The sequence below is a fragment of the Onthophagus taurus genome, chromosome 1 (genome assembly GCF_036711975.1).
Source record: "Onthophagus taurus isolate NC chromosome 1, IU_Otau_3.0, whole genome shotgun sequence".
NCBI classification, from domain to species: domain Eukaryota; kingdom Metazoa; phylum Arthropoda; class Insecta; order Coleoptera; family Scarabaeidae; genus Onthophagus; species Onthophagus taurus.
In genome coordinates this window covers 17,336,237-17,357,197 of record NC_091966.1, presented here as the reverse complement: position 1 = coordinate 17,357,197, position 20,961 = coordinate 17,336,237, and the positions used below count along the sequence as shown (strand labels likewise).

General features: G+C 32.4%; 1 protein-coding gene across 1 annotated transcript in view; it reads right to left on the bottom strand.

Annotated features, from left to right (window-relative positions):
• Window positions 1-15,517, bottom strand: part of LOC111413261 (araucan) — a 117,300-nt gene extending 101,783 nt beyond the window's left edge. Inside the window, exon 1 of the mRNA XM_071197857.1 lies at window positions 14,896-15,517. Within this exon, the coding sequence (XP_071053958.1) occupies window positions 14,896-15,189 (294 nt within the window). The 5' untranslated portion in view covers window positions 15,190-15,517. The remainder of the gene's footprint in view (window positions 1-14,895) is intronic.
• Between the last annotated feature and the right edge of the window lie 5,444 nt (window positions 15,518-20,961).

Genomic DNA, 20,961 nt, shown 5'->3' with positions numbered 1-20,961 from the left:
GGTCGTGGTGGTCCTATTAGTTGGCCTCCAAGATCTCCAGATGTCACAGCACTTGATTATTGTTTGTGGGGATGGTTCAAAAGTGAGGTATACAAAGTCAAAGTTGACACTAGGGACTTCTAGGCGCATTCTAAATGTTGCAGTTAATATTAAGGAAAATCATGTAGCAATTAGGAAAGCAACAAGAGCTCTTAGTAAACGAAGCCGGAAATGTTTAGAAGTTAATGGCGATATTTTCGAACAATTACTAAAATAACGCTGATGACCAATATTTAATGTTAATGTATAAGATTTTGTTTAATTGTAGTTATGCAGTAAGAGTTATGCAATAAAAAAAAATAAAATAAAAGAAAATCGGATAACAACATATAAGTATTTTTATCTACAACTATTGAATTATCTATTCGTTATACAATTGATTTTTGACGGGTAATGACACTCATTACCCATGACAGACAAAGTGTTGAATAATGAGGCCATTATTCCACACTTCTGACACTGCCTACTAATCAAAAAATAAAATATTAACAGAAATGACAGCTTTCTTATATTGAGGTTATGTCTGAAATGTCTATCAAGTTTATTTTTTTTTCGTTTTTTTGATTTTTTTTTCAAAATTAAATAGTTTTAGATAAAGTATAGTATTCAACTTGCGTATAATGGATGTTACCCACTCAGATTACAACACTCGCTCGCTTCGCTCGCTCGTGTTGCAACTTCTTCTTCGTGGGTAACAGCCGCCATTATACGCTTGTTGAATAATATACTATTACATTATTTTCAAGCGTACAATATACTCCTAAAGTTTGGTCCGTTCCTCCCGACTCACCCTGTATATATAAATTCAAGTTTATAACACCTTACGTCTTCCTGTTCCCATCATCCAGCCTCTTCTGTCTACCCAGCCTACTGGTCTAAGGTTTCTCTCCGAAATTGCCCTCAGAATGCTACTTATCCACCTAACATTTGATCTTCCTCGTTTATTCCTGTCTGCCGGTATTGGAATTTTTTGTTCCGACATTACTAGATTTGCTGTTTTTGTCGAGTGTTCCTCATTATTGTTTCGTCACCTTCATTATTTTTCTTATTTAATGACTATTTGATCAACAATCAGCAATATGAAGTATATAGAATATACTCAGAATGAATTCCCATTTCTTGACAAGATCTTCTCCATCGTCATCGTTGAGATAAATTTTATAGTGTTAGAAACAAGTAGCTATAACACCTGGACGAAGAATGAGTAGCTCAGAAATCGAGATCTTTGAGTTTTTTCTATATAAGATAGCCTAATATATCTAATGATGTTAACAGGTAGTCACTTCATTATTTTGCCGAGGCATCACTCCACAAGGAACTCTGAAACGCAACTTTTCTCCAAAGTTGCGTTTCAGTAGCAATCCAACCAGAAAATAAAGTGAAGGTTTGCTGCTTTCTAACAGATAATCCTAACCATGCGCGAAAGAAAAGGCAGAAGAAGGAGAATAATGTATGAAGAAGAAGCTATGAGCAGTCGAAACAGAGGATTGTGAAAAACACGCTTTTCAGCTTTCTATTTCGTTCATTGGCTAAAGCATGTCCTCATAGTGAAGGGCTTATTCGACAGTTTTCGTGACCCCTGGTGAACCTCACAAAGATCACCACGTTCAAATTAAACACCTATTGAAATGAACGAGTGTCCAACTCCTACATCTTTATCAATTTAACCTCTCTTTGTTCTTAATTTAGGACTTTGTCTTCTATATACTAATATGCGCTTCATTATGGTCAGATTGTGTTGTTGACGTACAGCTTTCCTTTCAGCGCTTCCCGGGTTTCCCGGCTTCCTGCTCTTATTTTACAATTTTCGCAAATCTTTCCATATTCATTCTGTAAACATGGTGTCTCCAACCCCTTCTGCGCTATCTGACCCTCTTCGCTTCATTATCTTTCTCTTAAAGTATTACATTTTCCGCTCTTGTATCTACGACATATGTCATGATGAGTCTTATGCATGTTATGATTCTAACCGTACTTTTGATGCTCATATATTTGTTTCTCCATATTATGTTAGGTAAATACCCCGATATAATTGCTGCTTTAGTTGTTTCAGCGTATACTTTTGTTTTCAAGTTTCTACTACTCGTTAAGCAGCCTCCCAGGTATTTGAAACGCATTACCTGTTGCACACTTTGATTGTATATCGCTAGTTTGCATCTTCTTGGTTCTCTAACACAGTAAGGGATTGTGCTTTTTCTGTAAATTGTGTTCGTCTTCGGATATTAAGACGTAACAGTCGTTAGCGTAACATATTATTTTGATATGTTTATATTTCATTCTGTACTCGTCATCAATGGTCTTGATATTTTTGATAATTTCGTCCATGATGATGGACGAAATTATCCTCTCTAAACTTCACCATGTTTTCATCCATTGTCAACAATTCTACCAGTGTTTGGAAGTATTGAATTGTGCACACAGTTTTTCATATTACTTTGACCAGCGGTTTTATTATTGCCAAAGTGATAACTTTTAAATAATGATGGACATTTGATTCTAAGCATTATTCAAGGGTTATTATATCTACCCTAAATAAGTTTAGAATGCTTTTTCTTGACCAATGTTAACGGTCTTTGCTCAGATCAGAAATAATCCAAGACACTGTCACTTTGAAATGACAAAAATAGATTGTTCACCTTCAAGGAAATCTACCCTAATATGTAGAGAGTAACGTTAGTTTAAATATTTACATGGATGGATCGTGCAGATCTATGGACACTACTACTAGGCACCTCATGGTGCACGGGGGTGTTCTCCTCCAATCCCCAGTGTCAGATACTCGACCTCCTAAGGGTGAGTACCATTGCCGTATGGCATTTGGATAAATGGTAATAATTGCTATGAATCTTATAATTGCTTCTAATATGCAAAGTAAGGATTGTCTTACTAGTGAGCTGTCTAAGAACTTCTAAAATAGGCTTCTGCTAAAACAATGCGTTCTGCAATGCAACTCTCTGTTACTCACACAGGGTCCTTCAAAAAACCTAGCATATTTTATTCTACTCTGAAGGACGTAAGAAGGCGTAAGACTTAAATGCTACGGATATTAGTAGAATCAGGGACATATCTGTGGCCTTTGAAAATTCTAGACTGTTTTATTGATAGGCATCATAATCCTACATATTAATCTCTGAAAATAGGTCAATGAGTGGCATTATAGAACATACTTATATGAAATTCATCATCTGTGATAATCTAGTAATAGTGCAATAAAGATAACTACCTTTTTATTGCTTAATCATTAATAAATGAGTTAATGAACAAAATTACTTAAAATGCATAACCATTACATTACATTTATGTTATTGTTTTCTATTCATTAGATAAGATTCCACAACCTTGGTTTGAGATCCCTAGCACTCAACAATATTCTAATTTTCGGGACAGTATGTCATGGTCTACTACCTTATTCAGGCAACAAAAAATAATAATTTTAATTGAAGATGTCACATTTCAACCGTGTTTACAATCGTGCTTAGTCTTAAGATTCACCCGATGTCTGGTTATTCTATTCATTACCTTTCATAACAATTAACTGTTAGACCATATATCTTGAGTATCCTGTAAGAAATCATTGTGAAACATCATTAAAAACACTTATTAAATAATACCATTACAAATCCTAGGAAATTGTGGAAACTACAAACACAAATAAGTCATAAAAATAACAATGTTCCATGCATATGTATTTTCGTTTTAATTTTTTTTGTAATTTATTGCGTCAAACTCTCAACACACATGTACTTAATTCAAGTAAGTACACACAATAAATAACCGGGTTCATTCATATTTTGCTAGTATATTAAACGTCCAGGATGCATACGCCATGTGTACTTCCCCTATACACTTAGGAAGTAAAATGAATTGCACAACCGTACAAGAACGAATATAAAATTGCAGGACGATAATTAATGGGAACTATTGCCCGGTAAAACAGTTCTTATCTGGTGCGGAAGACAATACCACGCAGACGGTGTACGAAAGGCAGGATAAAAATTATAAGTAATTATGTAATTGCTTTAGTTTTTTCTAATTAATGAATACGTGTGTGTATACGGATGGACCGACCGCGGCGATTTCCATAAAAAAGTTAATGCATCCGATCGTTTACGCCTAATTAACTAAATTGTGGCCGTTCTCCGCCACAAGGAACGATCGTAAATTGCTGAATTTATAATCTTGACGGATAAACTGGTATTTAATGCAGGATATGAGAGAATACAGATGAGCCAGGACAGTCATTATTATATCTTCGTCGTGTATCGTACCAAGATTGAATATGATCTACACGATTACCTTTATTATACCCAATATTTTTTATATTTTATCGGTACTACCATTTTAGGATTAACAATCTGTTAGATATGATATTAATTGATGTCGATATTATGAAAGGTTATACATCAAAAAGTGATATGGTAATTTTAAATTATTTTACAACCCATCCATCTTATTACTTACTGTAATGAAAATAATTAGATTTAAGTAGGTAATTACAACTTTTTTTTTTTAATAATAGGGTAATTACTCGTTATAGAAAAATTAATGAAACTTTAATATTGCTGAAAATTATTGCTTTCCGCATTAATTTCCTAGAAATATTGGTAATGGTGTTATTTCATCTTCTTTGGTGTAGTAGTAATATGAACACGTATTTTAGTGCACCCAGATGTGATTTATAGTTTTGAGGGATTTATTATTATCACGAATTAGTTATTAGAAATCTAAGTAGATCAAATCTATTCTATATTTAGAATATAGGGTTGCCATTTTCATGTTATGTAGTTTCCTTGAAATAAAATCGTTTCAAAGAGAAACTTAATCATAGATGTAATATATTCACATCTAGAACAAACCACAATAATGTTAAACGCTAAAAACTGTTCGTTTAAAGTATGAAATTACCTATACTTATTACATTGAATGCTGTTTTTCGTTATATTTCTTTAGCAATTTTAGATAAACGTAGAGGCGCCTTAAAATAAATTCATGGTTATGACGTAGGGTTTATAATGATGGAGTTGGAGTATAGAGAGTTATTTAACTTAATCATTTTTAATTTATAAGCCAAATTACAACAGTTTCGATTTTCGGGGATCATCTAATTGCCCACGTCGTAAATTATGTTACGTGCTCCCTCTTCGACCAGCTGAAGTGGCCGAAGTGGCCCCAAAATCGAAATATAATGAAGTAGTAGGTAGATAACAAATTTGGCGTTTAGCGGTTGGAAAATTGACTTTTACGAGGGCAATTTTACCGCATCCACCGTAAAGCACCACTGTAGTAACTAGAGGTTTTCGTATTCTTCTTATTCCTCGTCTTCTTCGCACAGCTTATGATTACATCGTATATACCATAAACTACACGTTTCGGATCGGTGTGCTTGTTAAAACAAATCGACCTCCGTCTCAGACAGCTTCGAGTTCGGTTGCTGAAAAACTTGATTGAAAATCCCTGCCGGTATGCGTACACTGAACGCGTTTAATCGGTTTACAGACGTCTATTTAATTTTAAACATTGTCCAATTTCGCGTAACCACAATAATTTTATGGAGAATTCTGCTCGCGATAGTCCCCCATAGTACAACAAGTTACCGCGCTTAGAATGCACCCGTTTAAAGAAATTGAAATCGTTTCAATCACATCAGATCATTATAAATTTATTTAAAAAGTATATAGTTGGTTTATTGCTTTCATTTTATACAAAATGGATTTACGGACATAAAATACAAGAGTACTTAGCGAAGTTGGCGTGAAATAGCTTCGAACATAAAATAACAATTCAGAATAACACAATTCCCTTAGTTTATTTATCCAATTGTCGGTAGCCAATTGAATCCATCAAATAACGTTTATGATGAAAATTTTAATGTAGGCTGTATAGCGAGTACTAGAAAAGGAAGAAGTTTCATCTACACCTTCGCAACGACTTTCACGGACATCAACGTTTTCATTTATTTGCTAGTATTATATTAATTAGTATGGACGGTCACGTTTGCGATACGTAATACCACCTACAATTTCTTTGGAAATTGTAAAATGTACTTTTTATATGTGAATTAATTGAAAACATTTATTTTGTAATTTTATTTTTGTTTTAATTCTCCACTTTTTTTAATGATACTTAAAAAAACGCAACCTTACAAAGTGTATAATGGTACTAAATCGTATATTGAAACGAACACAAATGATTATTATGATAAGAACTTAATTATAAAGCCTCCTACAACAAAACGGCTTTTTAAAACCTCTATAGTTACAACTCAAAAACCGTCCCGAGATTATAGGTAATCCCGAAAAGTTATAAAGTCCGGTGTACGTGTGCGATTACGCGGTACATATTCCCATAAGGAACGGGTTTATTACTTGAAGTAATTGCCAGAGAGCAAGTAGACCGTGCTTTCATCGAGTCTCACCAAAAACTGACGGCAGGAAAAAATAAAATAAAAACGGTTCCCTGAAAAGCATATTTTTGATAACATCACCGCCTCTGTGGAAAGTTGTCAGCGGTGTAGTTCGCCGCAATACAACTGTTAAAACGCAATTAGGTGTATGACATTCTGGTGTAATAAATGGACGCGAGCGTTTACCTCGGCCACTTTTTTTCGGCTCGGTTTTTCAGTAATGGTCGTATTAATTACACCCGTACGACACGACCTGAAAAAATGTCGTTTTGGTAATAAAAGAAAACTGGTTCGACATGTTCGTTTTGTGCGTAATAAAGAAAAAAAAACGCTAACTATAGAAAGTAACTATTTTGAAACCAAAAAACAAAGTAACAACGTTTATACATATAAGTAAACCGAAACAACATAAAATATCTGTAATCGCGCTTTTAAACAGAGTTTTTAAAGTTAAGGTTTCATTTAAGTGTAAGTTAACACGCATTATCAAGACCGTGTACCTACACGAAACCTGTACACGCTTAACTATACATACACAAAAAAATAACACATTTAAGTGTGCCGTTGTGTTATAACAAGAATAACTCGTGTAGTTAATTGAAAAGTTCGTGTGTAAACAGAAAGTGTTTACAAGAATATAATTTTGATAAATTTTTTGAAAGATTACTACACTGATATTAGTTAATGTTTACTTTATGTATTATAACATTTGCAACCTTTTGATGTTTTTAGCGAATTTTTCTTATATGAACCACATTTCAAAAACTCTAGTTAGATGGCATGAAAATATTTAAAAATTTATTTGTTTCTCTGATATTTGCAGCACCTATACAAATGAACTTCCACATCAATATCCTTCTTTCCTAATTGTTTTACATATAGCTGCTTTACAGGGTTCTGTTGCATCTCTAATCAGGGGTTGCATCATAACTAGCAGTCGTAACCATCATTAAAATAAATTAATGTAACCCTTGTTTACTACTGGAAACACTTTGATGGCTTTACATTTAAACTTGCAAATAAGTTTTGAGCAAACCCACCGAAACAACGCATTAGTAACTCATCGCTGGTTAACTCAATAGAATTGCAATGTTTATGTATGGCTAGTCCATAATATCCACCACATCAACCTATATACCTTACATTTACTTTTCACATCATCAACTGCTTTTCCATACTATCACTCTATAAACAACATTATTCCAGTAAGTGATGAAATCATAATTTATCACCGATTCCGCCAGAATTTATCATTTGAGACATTCCTGAAACATTTTTCATCGAGAAAGAACAAGCAGTTTCAGCTGCCTTACGAATAGTGTTGAAATTCGACCATAGCTGTTTAAACGCATTACTTGCTTGACTTTGATGCTCTATACTCTATACTATTTTCTGTATTACGCTGTGGCTAATAAATAAATTATTAGCAATTTGTCTAGAGTTATCTGGGTGCGTATCGATGAAATCTTTCTTCAACTGCTACAGTTCTAACTTATCCACACTTCTTGAAATTAATGTTTTTTCACATAATCGTTGATCTTAGTAGAAAGATTTTTTCACTCCAATTTTCGATTGACAACAAAGTATTTACTTTTAATTATTCGTTTTTCACATAATTCCATTCCCTAAGGCTCCACAGTCCTTCTTCTGGATCTTTTTCCTTTGATTTTTTCCTGCATAATACCTTGGAATGTATTCTCCGATATATCCATACCTCCAGTCTCTTTGTGTCGATTCCTTTCAACGCCGATAATGCGTAACACCTCACTTGTATTTTTAATTTAAGGTTTAGATCTCGACAATTGAAAAGCTTCTCCACTTTTGTAAATGTACTTCTTGCCCGTTTGATTCTAATTCGTATTTCTTGAGAGTTGTTGTTTTCATTCACAGTTGTAATTGGATATTTGTATTTTATACTCTTTCAATAGGTTGATTCTTTACATACATTCTACAGTTGTCTTGAGTTGCATTTGTTTCAGCATATATTTTGTTTTACTTATGTTCAATGATAGCATGTTCGAGCACTCTTGCTAAAAGAACCGTATTGCCTGTTCACGGATTAATAATAATTACTTCGTGAGCTCGATCTCGAGTGTTTTCACACATTCGTCTTAATTATATGATGATTTCCCTAAATCAGTTTTAACCTAAAATTCTAACAGCAATAATATTTCTATAGTGGTATAATGTTTGAATTGAATTTCTGTATTCGCTGAGTGGTGGAAACGTCGTCGTTAATTAGGCGTTTGCCTGAGATTCTAAAAACGTATAGCAGTTAAGAATCTTAGACCTACATTGTCTATTATATTTAAATTTAAATATTATTTACAGTTTTTGGCACAGATTTTAGGATACTTAAAGTTAGCAGCGAACTCCGGTTATTAATTAAAAGTTATCTGACACATAGATGTCATCTCGTGAAGACATAAACACTATTAGTTGTCCGTCTTTTAAACAGGATTCTTTCAGCAAGTTGCAAGATGATTTGAATGATATGAATGATTTTAAGTGGATATAATAAATCGACTGAATTTGTAAGATTTGAAATTACAGGTGTTCTGGTACCATTGATTGCTGACTTTAAAATATGTTTCTTTTTATCTACATAGCAAAAACTATGTTCGGTACTTATATAGCACCTATCCATAATCGTTGTTTGGATGGTGCCTATATGATCATCGTTCAATGAGTATAAAATTCTTGTCTACGAAACGTATAGAATTAGCAAGTTTGAGTAATTCTTATAAATTAAAAGACGTCCTTAGTCTAGTTAGTAATTAAATAGACGAAATTATCATTTTCGTCTTTGTATTATCTGTGTATCGCTTTTAAGGCACCGTGATATGGTTATAACCTAATAAAATTGGGTACGAATGTGCATGGATTTAACACCCAATTACGAGATTTCATCAATTCAATCTTTTAAATATCATTTATATGTATATAAAATTTATTTAATGTTTAAAAATTGGTGACAAAATAAAGCGACTTCCGTATGCACAGTTTAAATGGAGTATAGTTTATCCTGTAGATCCTGAATTGTTGACATGGGTGCGCGGAATATAATGAGTGAAACATTCTATATCGTATTATTTCATTGTTGTAATATTTGTTATATATTTGCTTTTATTTCCGAAAAAGTACTTTTATTGTAGGCCCTACTAATTTATGTTATATCGCTTGATGGTACTAAACAGTTCCGTATGATTCTTTTATATAAAAAGGGATAGAATTTTATAAATATCGGTAGAATATCTAGTTTTTATTTAAACAATGATAGAAAATTCAAAAAAACGTATCTATTAACAATTTATGAACTGCATTTAAGACCAATGTCACTCAAGTTACGCCAGAATCAAAGTAAGTTGAAGAACAAGCAGAACAAAATATCGGCTAAAAAGACATATCTTGGTCAAAATGATTTTTAAACACTCTTTATTTTACTCACATCATTTTTTTATTTTATTTGGTCGCCTAGTAATTGTGCAATTCTAGTGAAATTTATTTTTACTTGATGAGAACAAGATTAAGGGTGACAGAAAATATTAAGTTCCAAAAAATATATTTACAAACCAATCTAAAGTATACAGTTCATCTTAGCCGAAAAAATCACCATTAGACGTAATAGAAACATATTACGATAGTTTTGTAAGTTAGTAATGAAGAAGCTTTGAATAAAATCTTTCCTTGCACCTACAAAGAAATGTGAAGTCATTTTTGTGGCTATAATTCATGGAAAAATAATCTAATCCATCACCTAATCATGACTTCGATAAAAATTTGTTGCTTTATGATCAATTGTTTATGTTCTGATGAAAGATTTACAACAAAAAGTATACGCTAAATATCTTTTGGTTACCTTAGTAAATCAACGAGAACTAATGGAGTTGCATTGGTATACTATCTTTCTGCATCTGATTGGTGGTAACAGTCGTAGCAATAACAGAAATGTAGCTATAATCCAAATCTTACACTGCAACAACAAATAGGGAGCTGGGTGACTCTAGAGGGTAAAAATTCTTACACCCTACCTAACTTCATTTTAACATTAATAGAACTTCCAAAAACTAAACTCCGTTTGTGGGATAAAACAGTAGAATATTTTTAAGACAATTCCTTATTATATTACACAATAAAGGTGTGGAAATAAGTTGATTAACTGTAACTAACACCTGCATTTTAAATATATATATTTTTTTATTTAAACTAATTTTAGGTAAGAATTGTCAGGTTCTTACATGCCACCAGGTGTTTACATGCCTACCATTGATGTTGTTTAAAATATTTCGATAATAGAACATAAGTTCGCTGTAATTTGAATTATTTAGGGGAATAAACCAAAAATTCCTCTATAATTATTACATAATCATAAATCTCACCAAGCAGATATGTTTATGTAGGATGACAATATGATATTGATAAGCCAAAGAATCGCGCATCAACATTCGAAATTCAATCCAGAAATCATCTTAAAATTTAACAAAAGAACGCTGTAACCTGAACACTGAGCAAATCCTTTTGATATGAATCATCGAATTATAATCATAAAAGTAAATTATTATAGTAATTATGTAAGGTGACAATATGATATTGATAAGCCAAAGAATCAACATTCGAAATCCAAACCAATCATTTTAAATGATTGAAAAGAAGCTACTTTGCACCGAATGAGTCAAAAAATACGTTGTAACCGTGCAAATTCTTTTGATATGAATCAACGAAATATAATCATAAAAGTAATTAAATAATAACTTAAATAATAAAAGTAATTTGTAGGAACCTCTATGAGGCCACAGTTTGTGATACGAGTCCATGAACAACTGGAACCTTGATGACTATAAGAATAATAACCTGAAATAGTCACCAAGACCCCATAATTAAAAGAAAAAAATAGTCAGTGTAATAAGCGTACCTCGGCAATGTAAACTTGTTTTTCATTTCATTCATTTAAATCAACAATGTTCTTGTATATATTATAACAAAGTGAAATCAGATTTATTATGTATATTTTATTAAAAAGTTTGGCATTGGTATTTAATATGAGACGTAAACGTCAAGTCTTTTAAGTAACTATTATTTATTTATGTTTCAGTTGTTTTGGATGTGCTATATTCGACTCAGAGAATGACTATAAATTATTCACATTCCCTACCATATCGACTCGTCTAATTAAATAGATTATTCATTCAAATATATAGCTAACTGACGTTATTATTTTTGATAGCAAATTCTTGCCGCTTTACCACTTAATTGATGAATACAAGAAATGACCTAACTAAATAAAATCAAGAGTGGAATAGATTTTATACTTAGACTTTATTATTTTAAAGAATTATATTCGAAATCCATTTTACAAGTATTTGTAAATAATTAGGAGATATAATATGTAAAGCTTTGTTGTATTTTCAAAATCCAACATATCAGAACGTTCTAAGTTTTTAAAATGTAACGTTGTAAATTATTTTTATTCGTTTATATTTTATTTTATAACTTTAAAGAATTTAATAATGTAAATTTGATATTAATATTTTAATCTACTTTTACATCACTAAAAACTCTGATGATGGCTATTAACCGAAACTAGTAAGACTCATGTTTTTTTTTGTTTAATTAAAGTCCAGTTTTGAATGTACAAAAAGGCTTTACATATTATTTCTCCTAATTATTTATTATTTTATTTTTTACCATATATATCTCATGATGTAAAATAGTCTTAAATAGAAAGAAGAAAACTTAACGAATCAGATTTGCGCTCTGATTTCGAATTCAGCGTATTAAAAATAACTGGAATTTTATTTTTCGGTAAAAAATTTTGTCGGTCTCTGGAGTATTAAAATTTTAAAAAAATTTAATTAAAATTATAAATTTAACATGAAAATTGTGTTGTAACCATTTACGTCTTGATTATTATTATTTCCGGCATTCCATTAAAATCATAATCAAAATTCCAATTATTTATTTCTTCATTTTATATAGAAAAATTATCATTACTTTAAAAAAAGTAAACAGTGACCGGTTTCCTGCTGACTTACAGATTTTGAGATTTTGTTCTTCAAATCAAACATTTTTCTGGCCAGAATACATGTGACAATTTTCGAAGAATAATATCAAAAATGTTGTGTATTTAGAACATACCAAGAAAAATTCATGTTATTTTACTTGCAAATCATGAAACTTATTGTATCTATCTGAAGAGGTAGTATATCATTTCTTATTCCATTAGCATATTGCAATTGGTGGTAAACGATGCAATAAGTAGTCAGTAAAACATGGCTCAAATACCTGCTACATCAAGATTTTAGCTCAGTTTCATCACACTTTACGCGCTTAGGATAAGCTGAAGGAACATTAACGCGAGGTTGGTTTTTTTATTCAGCAGCTTAGACTTAAACTTAGAGTTAATTTCAAAAGTTAGAGTAAGAGATAAGAGATTCTAGCAACACTATTAGATCCCTAATATGGTCAGCAATGTTTTTTAACTGAAAATATTGCTGAAAGCTTCAAAGGGCTTAAAGTTAAGACGATTAGCAGCGATTGTCAGACTGACCACATGGATACAAAACATAATTCTAGTTTTTCAGGTAGAGTATACAAACAAAATTATAACTATGTCTCATCTAATCTTGTAAGAATTACATTAAATTAACCTACCTTTTATCATTATTATAAGATTTTATTTCTTAATAAAAATATATGAATTGTTAAGATATTGAGTATTAAGTATAAATGGCGATAAGGATATCATTAATTTAGTTTGTTAAGTAACTACTGTCTATTTTATTTCTAACCTATCAACCTGATAAAATTAATTGTAATAGGTAATCCCAAAGTCCCTACCATCCCTTTTAAGTAACGTTGAATACATTATCGCCGGTTTACAGGGCCGTGCGTTTGTTATTCATGAGAATCTCGCCTAGTGGTCGCTTTAATGAAACCAGAGGCGTAGCTGAAGTGCAATAAATCTGAAACTATGAAATTGTCCGGTTGGACGTGCCCCTGTATCATCGTCGTTGTCCGAATAGATGCCGCAGATCGGCATCCAATTAAATTAAAACCGACGACGACGTCGATGCGGCGTCATTAATTCCGGAGTAGGTGTTTACGTTTCAGTAGAACTTTTCAAATTTATTTATACAGCGTCCGTTCGGGAAACCAGTTCCCTTAATTTCTTATAGCTCGGATTGCGGCATTCTGATACAAGAGAGGCATGAGACCCGCGCGCGTATTTTATCTACGACCAATCAGAGAGGGACGACATCCTCCGCAGCCGTGCACAATTTGATGGCCAATATGTCATAATTAACTTGTAATCAACCGTCGACGTCCGCTTTTGCGTCCCGCTTTATCGCGGAACGTGTTTATTTTATATTACCTATCTTTTTATTATTTTTTTTGTGGAGAACACATCAAAAAGCGCGCTCGACAAGACATATCAATTAAGAACGAATGACACGAGCACGTGAGTTTATTCCGTATCAGCGGCTATACCGTTTTTGATGATAAAAATCAGATGAAACAGACGATTCATATCTAAACAATTTACGTCCTCCCAGACGATATGTCGCCACCATTAAATAATGGATTAAGCAATAATAATTACATCTTAAGTGATGAGGAACTTTTTGATTATTGAATCATCGCTAATTATATTAATATTTTTAAGCTTTTTCATTCATTGATAAGAAACGACGGAAAGCCAAAACATGTATATACATTTATTGAATCTTTTGTATCTCTCGATCTACTTGATATTGTAATTTAAAGATTTCTAATAATAGTAGAGAAAATTGCCGAAAAGTGATACTAATTTTATCTTGTAACATTTTTAATACACTTTTGAAAGTATTCCAAATTGGATTCCTTATTCTTAAATTAAATTTTGTCTAATTATAAACGGTACTCATTAATATTATATGCATAATATTCAATTAAAATGTGTTAACCCAACCCATTAAACTGATACACATTAACAATATACGTTGCATATCAAAACTGTTTACATAATACAAGTAAAAAGCTTGTACATAAATGTTAACAAGGCGTTTGAATTGATATATTTGTAAATGCCATTTTTACGCATGTATTTAGAGGTTGACTTACATATAAACATGTAAAACATTTGTTTATAAGTAATTTAGAAATATTATCTTGATGATGTATTTATTAAAAGAGAAATAATTAAAAATGTTTTTCAAGATGATAACGCAATATCAGATCAATTATACATAGAAACGCCGATGTAAATAATCATTTTTAATTATTTATCAATGAAAATTTAATAGTCAGAAGATTTGATAAAAAAATAATTTATCTTATTGATAAATTTCTTCAAAAATCTAATTTGATATTGCCGATAAACGTGAGTAATAAAATTAACGAAAAGCTTTTTCATAATCCTGAAGAAATCATTTGACATCTATAATTCTTAAGATACCATTTATCAGATATCCTACCTGACTGGTATAATAATCACCACCACCTAGAGTTGCGGTAACATCCTGATGATGATGAAGATGTCTTCTATCCATTTCCTGCTGAATATCCTGAGCGGAGGCTGTAGCTCCCATATCCTGCATATCCTGGTGGTGGTGCATAGGGTGGTGCTGTTGCTGTTGGTGGACGTCCCTCGGCAGGTCCTGGGCCATGCACGAGGAGGTGGACGGCATCTCGCCCATCCCCCTCATATGGTCCTCCATCCCCACTCCCATCATCAATGGGGATACGTTTGATTCCCAGGTGTCCTCCATCTTGGATCTCTCCTCGCAATGAGAAGTCGGTTCCCACGCAAGAAGACCTAACGAGTTCTTTAAGTTTTCTAAAAATAATTCACACTGACAGAGTCAACAAACGAGAATAATAGAAGACGGTCCTCGATTCTTAAACTTTGAATAACTTTATCAAAAAAGAACTTGTTAAATTATTAAAATCATTAAACAGTACATTTTTTTGTTATCAAAAAATATACACTAAGAAAATTAAAACCACACTAAAGAACCACTTTTATTGATAATTCCAATAGTTTATATATCCTAGTTCTTTGATATGTCACTCGATAAAGTTTTGTTATTGCGCGCGAAAAACTGAATGATGGTTGTTGAGGTGGTGGTCCCCCTTTGGGGAAGAAGTTCTGTTTAAAAGTAGTTTTTGGGTGATCCGTTGGAAACACTATTCGGAAAAGTGTGAAGAGTTCGAGCACGGGCACTTGGTGTTCCCGACTGGCCGCGGTGTGCTTCTATGCGCCCATGTGGGTATATGTAGGTTGAATGTTACAATGCTGAGAGTGGAGTGGGCCCCGGTGTGTGTGTATGGTGTACTAGCGGGCAGCGGTGCCGTCGAGCGCACGAGGAGACTGCGTGCGGTCGCCGGTGGTGTGACCGCCTCCCCCGTTACCCCCACCGTGATCCGCGGGGCCACCCCCGGAACTCCATTATAATTAGCCTACGTACGTATACGTATAATATATACGTACGAACGGCGTGTTACCGGCGCTTAGGAAAACGGTCTTCTTGTAAACGAACGTTTTGTACGGAAAGCCCGATGTTTCCGACTTCGTTTCGTACATCCGGGTAACGTTTTCACCATTCTAAACCAAAAGAGAGAAAAGTTATTCGAGCATTTTCTGAAAAGAGCATTGTAGACGAGCTTTAACAACAAAAAGTAGTATTATTTAGTTTTTATTTCTGTAGAGTAACATAAAAGATACGTTTTTGAACATATTCTTTAACCCTAATTCGACCGGTTTCGAAAACTGCTCATACATCATCAGGATTCTCTTACAACATTCATAAAGAAGTCGTGAATTATGATTCTTGATTCATTGTAATTGATGTCATATTCAATTATAAACACCAAATTACATTTTTGAAAAATATTTTTTGTATGTAAATGTAGTCGAAAAAGATATAATCGAAGAATATGTGAAAGAAACAATTAATGATAAAATTAAAGATAAAATCGTTTAGAATACTACTACGACGCAGGTCTATCCACAAGCTTACCACATAGTGGTTTTATATCTGATATTTTCCTCAACATTATTAATAAGCTTATTAAAAAAGTCGAATATACAATCATTTATCTGTATATACAATCTAACAAACGTTACAGAGGTCTTAAAACAACATCTATTTAAGAGCCATCCATTTTAAGGTAAAGTTTTGAAATCAAATTTAACATATTTTTGAGAAATTAATCATTAAAACATATAATAATTTAGATAAAAAATATTATGAATAATAAAGATAAAATTAATATTCTGATTGCCTAATTGAGTTTATTACCCGTGAAAATTTAAAACATAAAAAAAACTTGGGAATATTACACATTTACTTGCTCGAACCTCACTTTTTTAAATTTGAGTCGAATGAACGACGAATTCCAAGCTAATTGCTTACGCTTTACAACAATTAGTAAATCTGAGTTCGGATAAACCTTTAAATTGCTTAAAAAATAACCTCAAAAACATTATCATCATAAAAAGGTTGCCAAATAGAGAAAACTTCGACAACATTTTCTTCGCGCCAACTCCGCTTGGGTTTCAAAAGACCAAAATATTGCCTTTACTGAAGGCATGTTTAAAAGTACAAAACATGTAGCACAAAATGTTGTCGACCTAAAAAACCATATAGTTCAAGCGGTCGAATAAACCAAAATATAAAGATCTCGACATCTTCTGCAATTAATTGGTGAGGAATTGAGACAATTTATTTACTTAGCAATACCTCTATAATCTCTCAAAGCTATGATTTTCTTATAGACCACACCATTTCGCGACTGTGCCAAATTGAGGAAATCAATCAGAACATGTCTATAGCTCAGACTTCTACTTCTACTCTCTACTTCTATAGTCCCTTTACAAACTTGGTATTCTGTAAACGATTTAAACACCGTAATTTACAAAAATTCAGTTCTTGTTTCAATAAATATTGCAGAAACTTCTTTTTGCTACAGAATCCTCTTTGATGATAAACACTAAGGTTAATAAAATAAACAATCAAATTAAGGCTAGATGCGGATTTGGCGGCCATCAAACTCTAAGCTATCTTTTACAATTTGAAGAACTGCCGATGAGCGACCACGATTACCTTAGGCTAGTTGCGCATTAAGTGGCCAGGTTGTGAGGCCAAATTGTAACGGCCATCAAAATCCCATAAGCATAATGTAATCGTGGCCGCTGGCCACTTGTTGCCAAATACCGCGACTTGGCAGCGAGGCCTAGCCGCCTTTTGCGCGTTTAGCCTTATGGTCTTCATCCTACTCAAATTCTTAAGAATCCAAAACTCTTTACAAATTTCTGTAAATTCGAATTTAATACGATAGACGGAAGAGTTTTTAATGCTGCCTCGTCTTGCTCGTCGACCCAAGCATGTTACTTGTGTGGTGCAAAATCGAAAGATATGACTAATGCTGATATCATGTTGCAAAAAAAAGGTCCAACAACAAGGAGACGATTACACGAAGGAAAAAAGAAATACAATAGAAATTTAAACGCATAATATAAACCTTGTATCCGCAAAGTGGTAACACGAACGATGGCAACACAGCTCGTAGGTATTTTAGGGACCCAATGAAAAAATTTTGCTGTTTTGCAACATCTACTATTTGTGACTGAATATTTGATTGCTATTTTTTATCAGATTCTGAAGAAAAATCAGAAAGAGTCAAATCTAATTCACTTGATATAAAATCCAATTCGACATCAGCAAAGTTGTGAACTACGACGTTGCTAATGTACAGCACATAGGATCGTTATGTAATAATGGTCTTCGTCTGTTTTGTACACGTGATTGTTTTAACCTAGATCCATTTTTACGCACAAAAATAACCTCTTCATTTTTACAAGAAATATATCCCCAAAAATCCATCTAAAATTAGTGTACAAAAATTTAAAGCTAATTACTGAAAGCTAATTACTGAAACTAATTTCTGACTAAATATAATCTGAAATTTAGTCACTAACGTGTAATGACGTAGTCGACGTATATATATCGTTATTTTTTTAAGTTGAAATAGAGAGTTCTGTGTACAACTTCATTGTGAGTATTTTCGCGTTTAACAAGAACTTTTAAATGATTTCTCGATAGCATGTCTGCTACTAGCATAGCTGCTTTTCCAGATGTTATATTTTATAAATTTCTACATTATTCTTTAAAGTCGAGTCGATGTTTTCTAAAAGCCTTATTTTTTATAGTGACTAGAAGTTTGTGGTCTGAGTAAACAGTTATTTGTCCGTCATAAATATTTATTAGATAAAATTTTTCAATCTGAAAGTATTCTTATTCTATCTTTATTTTTTCATTTCAATATTGCTTATTGAATTATAAAAAACTTCATCAATTAGAGGTTAATGATAAAAAACTTCATCAATTAGTCCCTAGTCATTTTTCTTTATTTTGTCAATTAGCAATTATTAATGTTATCATTGATAATCCTTCCATCAGCACTCAAAGAATAGCACACAACATACATGTAAGTCAAAATTTTGCATGGCGCGTATTAAACCGCGAAGTCCTTCATCCGTATCGTAAACAGAATGCTCAAGCTCTACAGCCAGGAGATAATCAGCAACAGTTAACATTTTGATGAATGATTGAATTTTGAGATGGTATAAATAATTACCATAATGAACATATCTGGTCATTACAAAATCCGTATGCGATTAGACCAAGGAAATTTCAACAACGTTGCAGCATCAACGTTTCGGGTGAAATATTTAATAACAATTTACTAGGTTTGCATGTACTTGATGGACGTTTGAACGCTGTGAATTACAGACTTTTTTTTAACAATACACTTTTTGATTTACTTTAAGATATACCTCTTACTGTAATTCAAAATATATGATACCAGCACGATGGTATCCCACGTCATCGCGGAAGAGTAGTTGTCGAGTGGTTAAACCAATATTTTCCAAACAAGTGGTATGGTAATAATGATCCATTTGCTTGGCCACCTAGATCCCCTGATCTTAATCCATTAGATTTCTACTCATGGGGTCATATGAAACAAATTGTGTATCAAGTGGAAATTAACACACGAGAACAGTTATTAAACAGAATACAAATGGCTGCTACTGAAATAAGAAATCAACCAGACATTTTAATTCGGCTGAAGAACTCTTTAATTCGTCGTTGTGAAGCATGTATTCTAGCAGAAGGAGGGTATTTTGAACAATATTTGTAATATTTATGTGTTTCAAAAAAATAAGTAGCAGTTAATTATGACAAAAATTAAAACTTTAAAGTGTTATAATTTCGTAAGTAATTGAAATAGGACATATGTTTAATAACATTTTTTTTGTAATTGGATTAGCTATCATATGTCAAAGTTTGATGGTGAGCTAACAAATCACCCTGTATAGTCTGAAATTTAGTCACTAAAGTGTAATAGTGTCTAATGACGTAGTCGACGTGTATATATCTTTACTTTTTAAGTTCAAATAGAGAGTTCATTCATTCTGTGTACAACTTCATTGTAAATATTTTCGCGTTTAACAAGAACTTTTAAATGATTTCTCGAAAGCATGTCTGCTACTGGCATAGCTGCTTTTCCAGTTATGTATTAAGCATTGATGTTATATTTTATAAATTTCTACTTTATTCTTTAAGGTCGTGTCGATGCTTTCTAAAAGCCTTATTTCTTATAGTGGCTAGAAGTTTGTGGTCTGAGTGAACAGTTATTTGTCCGCCATACATATTTGTTAGATAAAATTTTTCAATTTGTTCAAAGTTCTCGGTACAAATGTCATAGAAAAGATGTTTTGATTCAAACAACATTCAAAACCAGTGCTGCATTCGCTTTTGAACTTTACTATTCACATTCTATTATCTTTTAGAAATATTCTGTTCAGTTCAGTTATTTTGGATAGATTCGTTATAAAACAATCTAAACAGCTAAACATATTTATAACATGTTACAATTCTTTCATATTATTAAGTGGTTCCAAACTGATTTTGGCTTTTTTTCTTTCTTAATATGTATTTTAATAGCTGGTCTCATTTCATTTTGTGATGTCTCTTGTGATATTCAACGTGTATATTGATAGCAACTATTAAATCATCAAAATATGTTTTCATTTCAATTGAAGTATAAAGATTTCATCACTTAACTTTCGTCAAATATATATGTTTTTTCAATTGAATGCTTCGTGTTATTAATAATCCATATTTGAATTGAAGCTGATTAGTCACAGTATGTGATATTTCATTTTCTTATCATCCAATTGCGAGAGAAACCGCAGCAGATTAAAACACAACAAGCCACCAAAATGGATGGCGTACTTGCAACAGGTGATGCTATAAAGCAAATTAGTGCCAAGACAATGAACTTAGCGATCATATTAGTGAACAATGTACTTATAGGATACAACATGTACAGCAGATCTTGATGCAGACTTATTCAGAACATTTTGAGATTAGCGCTTTTTTATTATTCTGTGACATGTCATGTTCTACCATTACTTTTTTTAACTTGTTAAGGAGGTTTTCAAAATTCCAAAACATTTTCAAGAAGAATCCAAT